We start from the raw sequence: 12,812 nt of genomic DNA on the forward strand, positions 1-12,812 counted from the left end.
AGGTTGGCATAGGGCATATTCAGGCACTATCTTCAAAAGTCCAGCCAGCTCAACAGAAAAAGCATTCAGAAAACATGTGACAGTGGGAACTTACTCTCCATTGTGATTAAAGTTGTCATAGTGCAGAAAGAGGGAAGCATAAATAGTCTCCATCAGTAGAGAATAGATTGCAATCATAATCAGCAACACAGCCAGCTTCAGAACAGAGTTAAGTCGGAGGAAAACTGCACAGGTCACCATGGCCAACACACCCGTGAAGACGAAATACTAGAGAAAGAAGAAATGATCAAATTCAGTAGTCGTATGAAGAGGAATATTCAGGGTTGATGTATAATGGCAAAGTGTCATAAATGACTAATCTCCTTATGGAGACCACATGGGGTTTGCAGTGTCTTCTGTGTGAAATTCAAACTTGTCTAATAAATTGGTGGTATATACCCTTTATAAGTTGGTCCTTTTAGGTTCTTCTACCTTTTTGCATCTCTGTCTTTCTTGTCTTCCGCTTTCTCAAAGACCAATCCCTATATTCTAGACATGCTTAGGATCACAAAATTATAGAATTTCAGAATTAAACACTACTTTAGAGAAAATCTAGTTCATGCCTGTCATTTTACAAATAAGATAATTGAGACACAATAAAGTGTAGTGATTTGTTCAAGGTTATCCATATATAGTGGCCAAGCTGGTATCAGAACCCTGGATTTCAAAGTGGAACTCCTATCCTATCAAGATCCTTGTTTCTGTCACCTGTCAACTCTAGGTGGCTTTCACTTTTTTATTAATGAGTTCAAGAACTGACTCACAATATTCCTCTCTACTCCAGCTCCTGACCTCATCCATCATGATTTCAATATTTGCACTGATGTCTCATTGAACTACTTGCTATCAGTTATCCCAATGCCCATGATTTCTGCATCGAAGTTTGGCCCTCACTGTTGCCGTAAACTGTTCTAACCCCAGTATCTTGACTTCTGTAATTTCTTTCTCAGATCATACTACTTTTACATTGTCAATTCTTCTATTATCATTGCTTCTGGATGCCCAGAGCAGCTCCTATATGCTCTTCATCCTTACTTGTAGCTTCTAGTTGGGCAATTCCTCCCTATTTCCTTAGTCAATCTCACCTTCATAGTCTTACCTATGTGATTAGCAAGTATGATTAGGTACTCCACTTAACCTTGACTCCCTTTCCCCATTGTTCTTATACTCTTTACCTTCTATCAACTTTCAGATCTGAATAGTTATTTCCACCATCTGCCTTCTCTCTGTCTCTCACTTTCTCTCTCTCTTTCTCTCCCCTCCTTTCTCTTCTCCTTCCGTCTCCCCCTCTTTCCAAGTTACAAAACCATGGAGACTCATTCATTAAAAATTAATCTTATCTAATATAACTGGTCCTTTATGGACCTTTAATTCAATTTCCTATCATAGATCCTACAATAGCTTCATCAAAACCTCATCTCTCTTCAAGTCCTTGATACCAATCCTCTTGACTCAACAGATGACCTCACTCACCATGACATGGGGAAGAATGAGGCTATGATTTCTCTCATGCTCTTTCCTCTGGCCACAAAATTTTTCTACCTCATCACTAATCCTCTCCTCTTTTGGTCCACATGAATAAATAGATATGGTATGTCTATCATCGTGGTAAAGTATATTCTTCCACTTGTATCATTAATTATATTCTCTTTTGTATCCTTTAGGAGCTCTATTTTCCCTCCCTGTTTACCTTCAACCTTTTGCTGTACACTAGCTCCATCCCCATTGCCATGTTCAGGTGTTCCATATAGGTAAAATCCTTCCTCACCCCCACTCCCATCACTGCAAGTTATTATCCAATATTTCTTCTCAGTACTAAACTCAAAATGAATGCTGTATGAAATGTAAGTCATTGTGCAAATGAGTAATTCTAATTCTTCATAAGATATACCATATCTAACAAGATTACAGAAAAGTCCCATATTTCTTGGGTTCGTGATGTGTCTATGAACTCCTAGTGTGTGAACTCCCACTACCAAGGCAGATCACAACCAATTTCTTATAGAGTAGATAAGTTCCAGGGATTTTCCTGAACAGAAATTAAATGACTTTGCAAGGATCATAGGACTAGTAAATGTTGGAGACTGAATTTGAATTCAAGGCTTTATGATTCTAAGTTAAGCACTCTATTCACTATTTATGAGTTTTGTAGGAATTTATAAATTTATAAATTTTGTAGAATTTATATTAAGGAAAAATAAGAATTTAATTCTATAAAAGTTTTAAGGGGAAATAGAATTTAAATAATCCCCACCCACACCCTAGACAATCAGTAGATCTATTGTTTTAGTGTAATGAAGGAAGGCAGATAGTTTGAAAGTAATCCTGAGTCAAGGAAAAAAAAAAGTATGCAGTTTAAATTTACCTGGCACTTAACCCTTCCTTGACCATGAAAAGAGAAAAGATTGTTTAAATCAGTAGCCCTCCAGAGTCAGTCTCCCGCCCCAGCTTAGAGATGCCCTTTCTGCTCCCTATCGCAGATCAGTGACTCCCTGACCTCCACCCCAATTCCAGTTCAGCTGACTTTTATTGCAGCACAGATTCCCCTCTTACTCCCACCCTAGTTCATTAGACATCCCCTGTGACCCCCCCAGCTCAGAGACCCTCTGCCTCTGACCATATTAACCCCTCTCATCTCAGACCAGGTTCCCAAATAAAGGTGTTGGACAAAAAAAATGCTGGAAAATTTAGAGAAACCTGAGTTACATGCAGGTCTCAGAAAATTTATTAGCTTTATGATCTTAAGCAAGTTATCTTATCAGAAAATTTATTAACTTCATGATCTTAAGCAAGTTATCTTGCCTTAGTTTCCTGATCTTTAAAGAGGAAAATAATAATGGTACCCACATCCCAGCATTGTTGTGATGATCAAAGTTATATAATAATTGTGAAATTGTAAGCACTATATAAATCTTGACTATTATTATTATTATTTCTTTAATTGAATGTAATTGCATACTCGATTTTAGATGTGATTTGTATAAAACACCAAAGGTTGTAAGATTGATCATTTTCTATAATTTGGAAATGCATTTGACTGAATTGACGTCATCTGACTCATAATAGGTTTTGTTTCATGTTTTAAATATGTTAGTGTGTGTTACTATTATATTTCTAAATTTTCTCTTATATTGTGAAATGCTGTGAGAAACCATTGTGTCAGAAATGCTTTTAGAAAAAATTATCCTTTTTTATCTGGATACTGTGAGATTTTGAATTGAGCTTTTAAAGGAATGTAATAAATATGGATATTTACAAATTATTAAATATTTAATGGTTTTTTAAAAACAGATAATAAGTTTACAATAATAGTGAGTCTTCATTTGACAATTTTCGACTATCACTTATAAAAATTATTAAAATATATAGGGTGGTTTAAAGATGCAACTTCAACACAGTAATATGAGTCAGCTATCAGGTATTGCTGTATATCTGAAAACCCAGAATGTGATTAGTTTTAATTTATAAGTAAAGGATAAATTAAATGTTACCTGTTAGAGAAACATAAAAAGTTAATGATATTTAAGCCCTAAATTGTGATCAGTGAAATTTTGTTACTTGAGGTAAAAATTCTTGGGACCATTATTTACTATTGTTTTGAATTTTGATTACAGGGATGGTTGTCTGAATTGTCATGAAGCCAAAAGTAGAAAATGACATGTGCTGCAGTCTGAGAAATATTACAGGTGGATGTCTAGCTGTGATAAAAGTTAAGAGGTTAACCTTGGCATGCTTAAGGTAGGATCTTCTTGACTCAGTTTCTCTATTGTGCTATTTCTTTTCTGAACATGAAATTTCTCCACCTGATTAATATTGAGCGTGGTTTTTGATACCCTGTGACTACATGATTGGCTGTCAGATATGACTCATGCCTGGAGCCAAACAGAGCTAAGGAATGCATCTGTCCTCTGCCCAGGTCAGACCACATGTGGAGTATTGTATTACAGGGGTGCCACAGTTTGAGAGGAATATTGATATGCTGGAGAGTATACAGAGAAGAGCAACCAGGGTGGTGAATGACCTTGAATCCACGTCCTATGAAAACTGGTTGAAGGAAGTAGACATGTAGACATGTTTAGCCTGGAAAAGAAAAGACATGGCGGGGATAATAACTGTCTTCAAATATCTGAAGGATTGTTGTGTAGAGATAGGATTAGATGTGTTCTGTTTACCGCCTGAAAGCAATGAGTAGAAGTTGCAAAGAAGTAAATTTAGGCTTAAAGGCAAGAAAGATCTCTTAACAATTAAGCTGGCTCAAAGTGGTATGGACTGCCTGTGGAGGTAAAGAGCTCCTCTTCATTAAATGACTTCAAACAGGGATTAGATGACCACTTGTTAGTATTTCTTTTGAGTATGGGTTGCACTTGACAGCTGCTAAAATCCACTGCAACTCTGAGGTTTTGTGATTCTGTAATTCTGATTCTACTTTCATCAAGCCTCTGCTTGAAGATCTCTGGTGAGGTGGAGCCCACTATCTTCTGAGCGAGCCCAGTTCACTTTGGGACAGCTCTAACTAGAAGGAAGAATTCCTTTCTATCAAGCTTAAGTTTGCCACTTGGCAACTCCTATCCATTGTTCCTATTTTGGTCACTGGGTATTGCAAGTATTATAATCCCCATTTTATAGATGAATAAACAGGGGTCTACAGAGTTAAAGTGCTTTACCTGAAGTCACACATTCAATCAATAATGAAGCCCTGACTTTAGGTCTTCCCCAATCTTCCATTTCTTTCCACTATTATCCCTTACTATCCCTCTGAGAATACAAATTAGAACAATTAATGAGCTCATTTTAATCCAGAAACAGAGCAGGCAAGTCAAGACCACAACACAGTATCATCTGGATGTGCATGAAAGCAAAGGTTTTTGTGAAAACCAAGCTAAGAGACAAAGAAGGCCACTGAAATCTATCCATCCATCCATCTATCCATCCATCCATCCATCCATCTATCTATCTATCTATCTATCTATCTATCTGTCTGTCTGTCTGTCTGTCTATCTATCTGTCTATCTATCTATCCGTCTATCAATCATCTATGTCTACTTACTCTTCTCTCTCTCTCTCTCCTTCCAACAATGGGAAATCAAAGGAAACTTCAAACTCATTATGTTTAGCAGAGGGTTATCCATTTTTACTTCTTTCAGATGTTAAAAATAGCCCACTATCCCTAATTCTTTGTCCATTCATTCATTCTACATTGATTAATCATTCTTATGTGGAGAGAGTAGCTCTGAAATTGACAGTAGAGGACAGAGGGATTATAATTGAGCCAAGAGTTTGGTGAATATCAATAAAATAGAAATGATGAATAGCTGTCCCAAAGCCATCTTCTTTCCTTTTCTCACAGTGATATAACCAGAACAACAGTGGGCCTCCCTGTGAGCTACTCCAAGCTATTACACAGCAGTGGTGATGTTGCTACTGGAGGGAGTGCTTCCTGCTCTCCACCAATTTCTGGTTTGGGGTAATTCACAAAAAAGGGGTAGTAGTAGGACCTTTCTGCAGAATACTAGCTAGCTGTATGCCTTCAGAAAGTTCACCCCATCTGTCAGCCTCTCCTTTTCCTCCTCTCTAAAATGAAGGATTTAGACAATATGACTTCTTTTGTTCATATTTTTATTCTAGGCAATGAGGTTAAGTGACTTGCCCAGGGTTACACCGCTAGTATGAAATCTGAGGCTGGATTTGAACTCAGGTCTTCCTGACTCCAGGTCTGGTACTCTATCTACTGCACCACCTAGCTGCCCCAACAATATAACTTCTAAGATAACTTTTGTCTCTGAAAACCTAGGTTCTGCAATCCTTTGGGGAATTTCTATAGTGACTCATTCAACCTAATCCCCATCCTTCTCCTGCAATATATATATGTTGACTCCTATGTATACACAGATATATACGTATATATAATATACATATATATATGTTGATTCCCTCCTCCCCTCTCCGATCTTATCAGACATACTTATGTATGTCTTTGGGTCTCAAGTGGACCCTCTATGGAAGGCCTGCTCAATGTATGGTCTGCCCAAGGATTTTGGGTGGGCACATGAAAAATGTAGGGTTGTCACTTTGCACTCTCCTGTTTGTCATATGACCCATGGCAACCAACTGTCAGTCTGTCTCTTGTCTAACCTATCTGTGGCCTGAAGAAGTTTACAAGCTGTACAGGTCTGCTCTATGGGATACCTGTGTCACAGCATGTTATATAGGCTTGATCCATGATTCTAAGAAGTCTTGGAAAGCCTTCAAAATCTCTTTGTGGAAGTTGGCTTGAGTATCATATAACCATTCTAGGCCCTAGAATGTCAGTACTTTGACCAAATATCTCCCCACCGGTCTATTACCTTCCCCCCAACCCCTTTGGAGGTGGGGTCTACTTATCTAGCCTTGGCTGAAAGTGAAATGGTCATTCACAGGCACAATTCCCTAATGATCAATATGGAAGTCTTGATTTCCATTTCTTACCTGGGCCAGTTTGCCTCTCCTTAGCATCCCAGTGACTATACCCTCAAACAAAGCTTTACCACATAGATGCCAGCCTTAGTGTGGATACTCAATAGGTTTAGCCCCGCTGCAGCTTAGAATTCTTGAATTTAATCTACCAGTCTTAGCTTTCCAGTAGCAGAGATAATAGGCAGGTGCCGCTATGTCTAGCTGTTGGGTTATTCCAATAAGACATACAATCACTGGGCATCTGAGAGAGATCCTACAGGAGGAGCCTTTTCCTCTTAATTCTTCTACCTTACACTGGCAACTAATTCTCCCTAAAACACATGTGATATAGCAGTTCACCAATATTGGAGAGCAAAACAAACATAAAAATATAACTCAAAAAGTTGTGATTTCTAGTCTTATCCTAGCTATTCCTAGCTGTCTACTCCACAACCCAGTCAAATGTGACTGCCTTGCGTTCCCAGAATACATTCTGCTGATTTCTCACTGTGCCTTAGATCAGGTCTACCACTATTACTGAGGGCATGACCCTGGGCAAGTCACAGTTAGTAGAATCTCAGTTTTCTCACCTATAAAATGAGCATAGGCATACTTATACAAATAGATAGCATTTGTGTAGTGCTTCGGGGTTGACAAAGTGCTCTACGTATTTTATCTCATTAGCTCCTCACAATAACCCTGTGAAGTAGATGCTATTATTACCTCCTTTTTACATAAGAAGAAACTGAGGCTAAAAGAGGTTAAAAGTGACTTGCCCAGAGTCATAGAAGTAGTAAGTGTCTGAGGCACAATTAGAATTGGAGCCTTCCTGACTTGAATTTCCATCCTATCAATTGTACCTAGCTCATAATATTGCTGTGAGAAGTACTTAACTAGCCTTGGAACTCTATATTAATGTGAATTATTAATAGGGGTAAGGTTTTTTTTGTAATTATACAGAACTTTGTATATACAAGTATCATTTCACCTCTTTGGATCTCAGTTTTCCATTCTGTATAATGAGAAGGGACAATTATTTGGCCTCCAATGTCCCTAGTGGCTTCAACAGTCAATGCTATTAGGTGAACAATGTTTCTAATGAGTCTGCCAGAGTTTTTCTTCACACTGGGATTTTCCTGTGGCCATGTGATTGTCATGACCCTTCTCTCTCTCTCTTCTCTTTCTCCCTCAGTTTAAATTTAGCTCTGCTTTTTTAGTAAGAGAGACTTACTGACTGGTTTCCTGAGGGCATGTCCACCAAATGTGCTCATTTAAAAAGAGAGTCATGTTGTATTAACTATGCCCAAGATTTGCCAAAGGGAGCTTATACATATATATATATACACAAATACCTCTGGGTATGAGCAGATATCTGTAAACACAGCCGAGGAATTGGAAGTCTGGTTCTTCAAGGGTATTGACTTGTCAAAATCACACCACAGCTGGGGATAAAAACAAACAAACAAAAATAGGAACTCGAAGTCAGTGAGCAAGATTGAGACTACACAGGGTGCTATTAGCTGCTCTTAAATTAATACTCTAGGAGAGACCAGATGTTTGGCCACAGGCTCTGCTGGAACCCTAGCCATTTAAAGAATCACAGGACCATAGAATGTCAGGGTAGGTAAATAGTATCACACAGACCACAGAAGGTTAGAGCTAGAAGGGACCTTGGAATATAGAATGGTAGAATACAGACTGTCATGTTGGAGGGGACCTAGAATATATCATGTTAAAATATAGACTATAACAGACTATCAGAGCTATAAAGCATCTTAGGATATATTATTTTACAATACTGAACGTAAAACAGAACTTGGATGGACCTCAGGGTAGAGAGTGCTAAAAACATATAGTATAATAGACTATCAGAGAGGGAGGGAAATTTAGACTATAGAATATAAGAACATAAGATGTAAGAGCTGGAAGAAGCTAAACTTTAGTACTTTGTTGAAAGAAACTGAAAATTCTTCAGGCTAGGGCTAGATGCACTTATTTATGTTTTAGGAAGGATTCTTTTCCAAACAGGGGAGTGGATTAGATGGCTTATGTGATGGTCCCTTCCAACTGTCAATGATGATGTCTTCTAAGATATAGGGAAGTAGGGTTTAAACTGACTATTTTTGGTGCCAAATAGCAGGGAGAGGCAGCCTGCAGATCAACTCATGGGAGAGCTTCCCAAGAATTAGAACTATGGGAAAATGGAATGACTTGTCTCAAGGTCATAGAACTTTAGAGCTGGCGAGAAAGATCACCAGTTCTAACACAATCTCCTCAGTTTACAAGTATGGAAAATGAACTCACTAGAGCTCCTCTCCACTGGAGGTGTCCAACCCAAGGTTAGATGACCACATGTCAAGAATAGTAAGTGCATCACACCATCAGGAAAAGGTTGTACCAGATGAACTTTAAAGCACCTTCCAACTCTAAAAGTCTTATGATTCTATTCGATGGCACGAGAGTGGCCTGAATAGTCACTCAAAGTGCCAACTTCCCACGTAGGGCCTAAAATCTGGCCCAGAAAACCTACAACATCTGTTTGTACAAAATATTCCTGGAAAATTACAATGCTTTTATCCTGGTCAGGATTAGTAAAATTCTTAAAATCCAATGTATCAAGTCAACATAGAAATGACAAATATTCCAAGGATAGTAATGAATTTAGGTTGGAGTACATTCTCCTTTTAATAATTGATTCTTGGGAAGTCGTATATAACTGATTGGCTAGCAGTGGTACCCAAAGGATAATCTCTTTGGATGGAAAGGTAATGGATAGGTGGTGACCTATAAGAAATGACTGGTACCATTTGAGGGGCAGCAGATTTAACAGGACCTCACTGCATAACTTCCTTTACACTATGTCCCTCCCTCCCTAAGGTAAGTGTGTAGGGGGTGGGGCTAGTTCAGGAACATGACCATTAGCCTCTTTTGTGAGAGGTAGAGAGAAATCTGTAGAATATGGAAACTCTTAGGCTATAAATTAGACACCTCGGTCTCCAATGCTTAGAGATGCTTACAATATTTAGGATGGCACCAAGGAAATTAATCAAGATGGAGGCAAAGATGATAACATTTCGGGCCAGATAGGTTTCATTAATCCAACAGCAAGTTTTCCGCAGCACAAGTGGTAAACACTTATAATCCTCTGCTGTGGTGATAAGAACAAGGGCCGAGTGCAGCATGATCAGGAGAGAAAATTGAATGACCATTGGCATCATCCTGCAAAGAAGAACAGAACACTAGGTGAATTAAAGTTAGTCAACTTTTTTTTTGCTGGGCACTACCAGCTACCTCATGAGGTATTTCCCCCTTCTGGGGCTCAAATGTTTTCCATTTAGTTCTCATTCAAGAAAAAGCTACTACTGGAAAACAGACATGGGTAATATTTAGGTTGAGAAAATTCTCCCCATGTTGTGTATTTTGCCATGAAAAGTAAATATCTGTTTAGATTTATTGCTTCTGTCCATTTTTCCCTTTCATCTTCTCACTCACTCATCTTACTAGGCAACCGCTGCCAAGGCAACATTTTGCTGGGATGATCAGCTCAATATCTTAACTACAGGAGCTGGAGAAATGCCCTCTGCCCCAAAATGTGGGGCTTACAATGCAGTGTTGTCCTCCACCTACTCAGATGCTCAAATCCAAACTCCATGCCAACTCTGGGCCTCTCTATTTTTGTCACAAGTAGCAGCATAAATTTCACCAGAGCAAAATCCCAGCCACCTAATTGTGCCTACAGATGTTTGAGGGCCCTCAACAAAATCTGCTTCCCTAGGTGGGTCGGGGCGATGATAGATGGAAAGATCTTTGGGGACATTTTGCAATTCATCTGCTGGATTTGTTTCCTGCCTTCATTTGGTCAGATACTGGTAGGAACTGACTCTTGGTATTTTTATACTTTGCTCAGGTGTTGGTCTTCCATGAAAGTAGAGCCACTGTGATGGGTTTATCCATTTTTTTCCTTTGGAAAACTTAATTACAATCCTCTTAATTAAATCTCTTATTTTCCAAATCAGAATGTTAGAGCTGGAGAGACCCTTAGACATAATCTAGGCATGTGTTGTTAGGAATGAGAACTGGGAAAGACATTAGAGATCACTCATCTCTTGGCTCCAAACATTTTCACTGGCTGTCTCTAAGCCTGGGACTCTCTTCCTCCTTGTCTTCACCTCCTGGATTCCCTGGCTTTCTTTAAGTTTTAGCTAAAGTCCTACCTTCTGTAAGAAGTCTTTCCTGGTCCACTTGAGATTATTCTCAGCATACCTTGTATCTATCTTTTTGTACATGGTTGTTTGCATGTTATTTCTTCCATTAGACTATAAGCTCCTTGACCGCAGAGACTAAGTTTTTTTTTTCTTTTCTTTGTAACATCAGTTTAGCAGCGCTTCTCACATAGTACACATAATAAATGCTTGTTGACTGATGGGCTTACAGTCTAAGCCCCTCATGTTACAGGTGGGGACACTGAAGTCCAGAAAGGATGTTATTTGCCCAAAGTTATACAGATGAGGCAGAATTTGAACCCAAGTCCTTTGACTCACACCCTGGTCATTTTTCTACTAACACCTTACTGCCTGCTTAATGGTCTCTCAGTGATCTCCAGTATTGGAACTCCTTTCTTCTGTGTTCATAACCTCTCAGAATTACCATATGTATGCTAAATAATGGTAACAATACATACCTTCTGTCTAAAAAAGTCAAAGGAACTTTTAAGTTCTATTTATTCAATTATTCAGAGTGTCAGGGCTGGAAGGGTCTTTAGATGTTATCAAGTAGAACCTTCTCATTTTATAGCTGAAGAAATTAAGGTCCAAAGAGACCAGATGACTTGGCCAGGGTCAAAGTAATTAGCTAGTTCTAGAGCTACAACTAGAACCCAGACCATTCACTTTACAAGGTAATAATATTCCATCCACGTCCTGAGTGTTTACAGCTACACAAAGTATTGACCCTGGGGACAATCACCATCAAGTTATATTTCATCTCTAGCTTTCCAGGTCTTCACTCTTTTCTCTCTTCTGCAGCCTTTTCTCATTCTACCATCAGACTATAGGGACTAATAAGTTCATGGTCTCTCCCTGTCCCCTGCCTTATACTGCAGGTAACTAGTGCTCCTTGAAGGAAGGAATAGTTTAATTTTGTATACCTAGTGCTTAGCATAGTTGCTGGCATATAGTAGGTGCTTAATAAATGCTTGTTGATTACTTAATTAAAAATAAATGCTTGAATGTATTTATTACCGCAGCTCTATATCCCACTCACACTATCTTATTTGCTTTTCTCCACAAATGACATTCTTCTTTCTTTTGTGTAGGCTTTTTTCCACAACTAGAAAGCTTTCCTTTCCCACCTATTTCACTTGGAAGCCCTATCTCCTTTCATGTATCAGCCCAAGTGCTACCCTCTAACAAAAGGACTTTTCTGTTTTCTGTGGCTATTAGTGGTCTGCCCCTCAAAACTACTTTCCATTCATTTTCCAGATTTACTTATATATGTAAGTGTTGTCTCCCTTCAGTAGAATGTAAACTCTTTGAAGGCAGGGACTATTTCCCTTTGATCACTGTACCCAGAGGACTTCATACATGCTAGGTCATTAATACTTATTTAATTGAATTAAATTGGTTCATTCACTACTGAAGATCGACTGACTTGCCATTCACAGTACATGGCACACATGTCATAGATTGGCAACCCCACTGCTGGACTCTAAGCTCTTCTTAACAGTCCTTTTCTGACTGTCTTCTTCAATAGGGTCTCTTCAAACTCAAGTATGAGAATGCACACTACAATATACATAATCACTTGAAGCACAATGGTCTGTTTTAATACAATCAAAACAAATGGAATTAGGTTTACATTTTAAATAATTAAAGGTATTGTATGCTTAGAAAATGAGTTGAATTATGATCCTCTTAAAGGAAAAGCTTTTATTGTTGTCCTAAAGAGGCTGCTGTCTCTGGTTGTATGGAACCAAAAGAAGACATAAGAATATTAATTCCCTGGGGCAGCTAGGTGGTGCAGTGGATAGAGCTCTGGCCTTGGAGTCAGGAGTACCTGAGTTCAAATCTGACCTCACACATGTAACACTCACTAGCTATGTGACTCTGGGCAAGTCACTTAACCCCAATTGCCTCACCAAAAAAAAAAAAAAAAAAAAAGGAATATCAATTCCCTCCCTCTTCTTTTTGTCTCTTTCTCTCTGCCCTCCCTATCACCCTCTCTCTGTCTCTTCTCTCTCTTTCTCTATGTCTTCCTGTCTCTGTCATGCACACATTTCATATACACAAGTGGCATTTTTATGACCTTAACTATATACAAGGCAGAAGGATTTAAAAAGGAAA

General features: G+C 38.6%; 1 protein-coding gene across 1 annotated transcript in view; it reads right to left on the minus strand.

The window, feature by feature from the left end:
• LOC114030674 (adenylate cyclase type 8) overlaps nt 1–12,812 on the minus strand; it is a 361,242-nt gene that overhangs the window by 77,821 nt on the left and 270,609 nt on the right. Inside the window, exons 10-12 of the mRNA XM_027845528.1 lie at nt 9,489–9,690; nt 7,824–7,913; nt 95–267 (exon numbers count right to left, since the gene is read on the minus strand). Coding sequence (XP_027701329.1) covers nt 95–267; nt 7,824–7,913; nt 9,489–9,690 — 465 coding nt within the window. The remainder of the gene's footprint in view (nt 1–94; nt 268–7,823; nt 7,914–9,488; nt 9,691–12,812) is intronic.

The sequence above is a fragment of the Vombatus ursinus genome, unplaced genomic scaffold (assembly GCF_900497805.2).
Source record: "Vombatus ursinus unplaced genomic scaffold, bare-nosed wombat genome assembly UNPS02014973.1, whole genome shotgun sequence".
In the NCBI taxonomy this organism is placed as follows: domain Eukaryota; kingdom Metazoa; phylum Chordata; class Mammalia; order Diprotodontia; family Vombatidae; genus Vombatus; species Vombatus ursinus.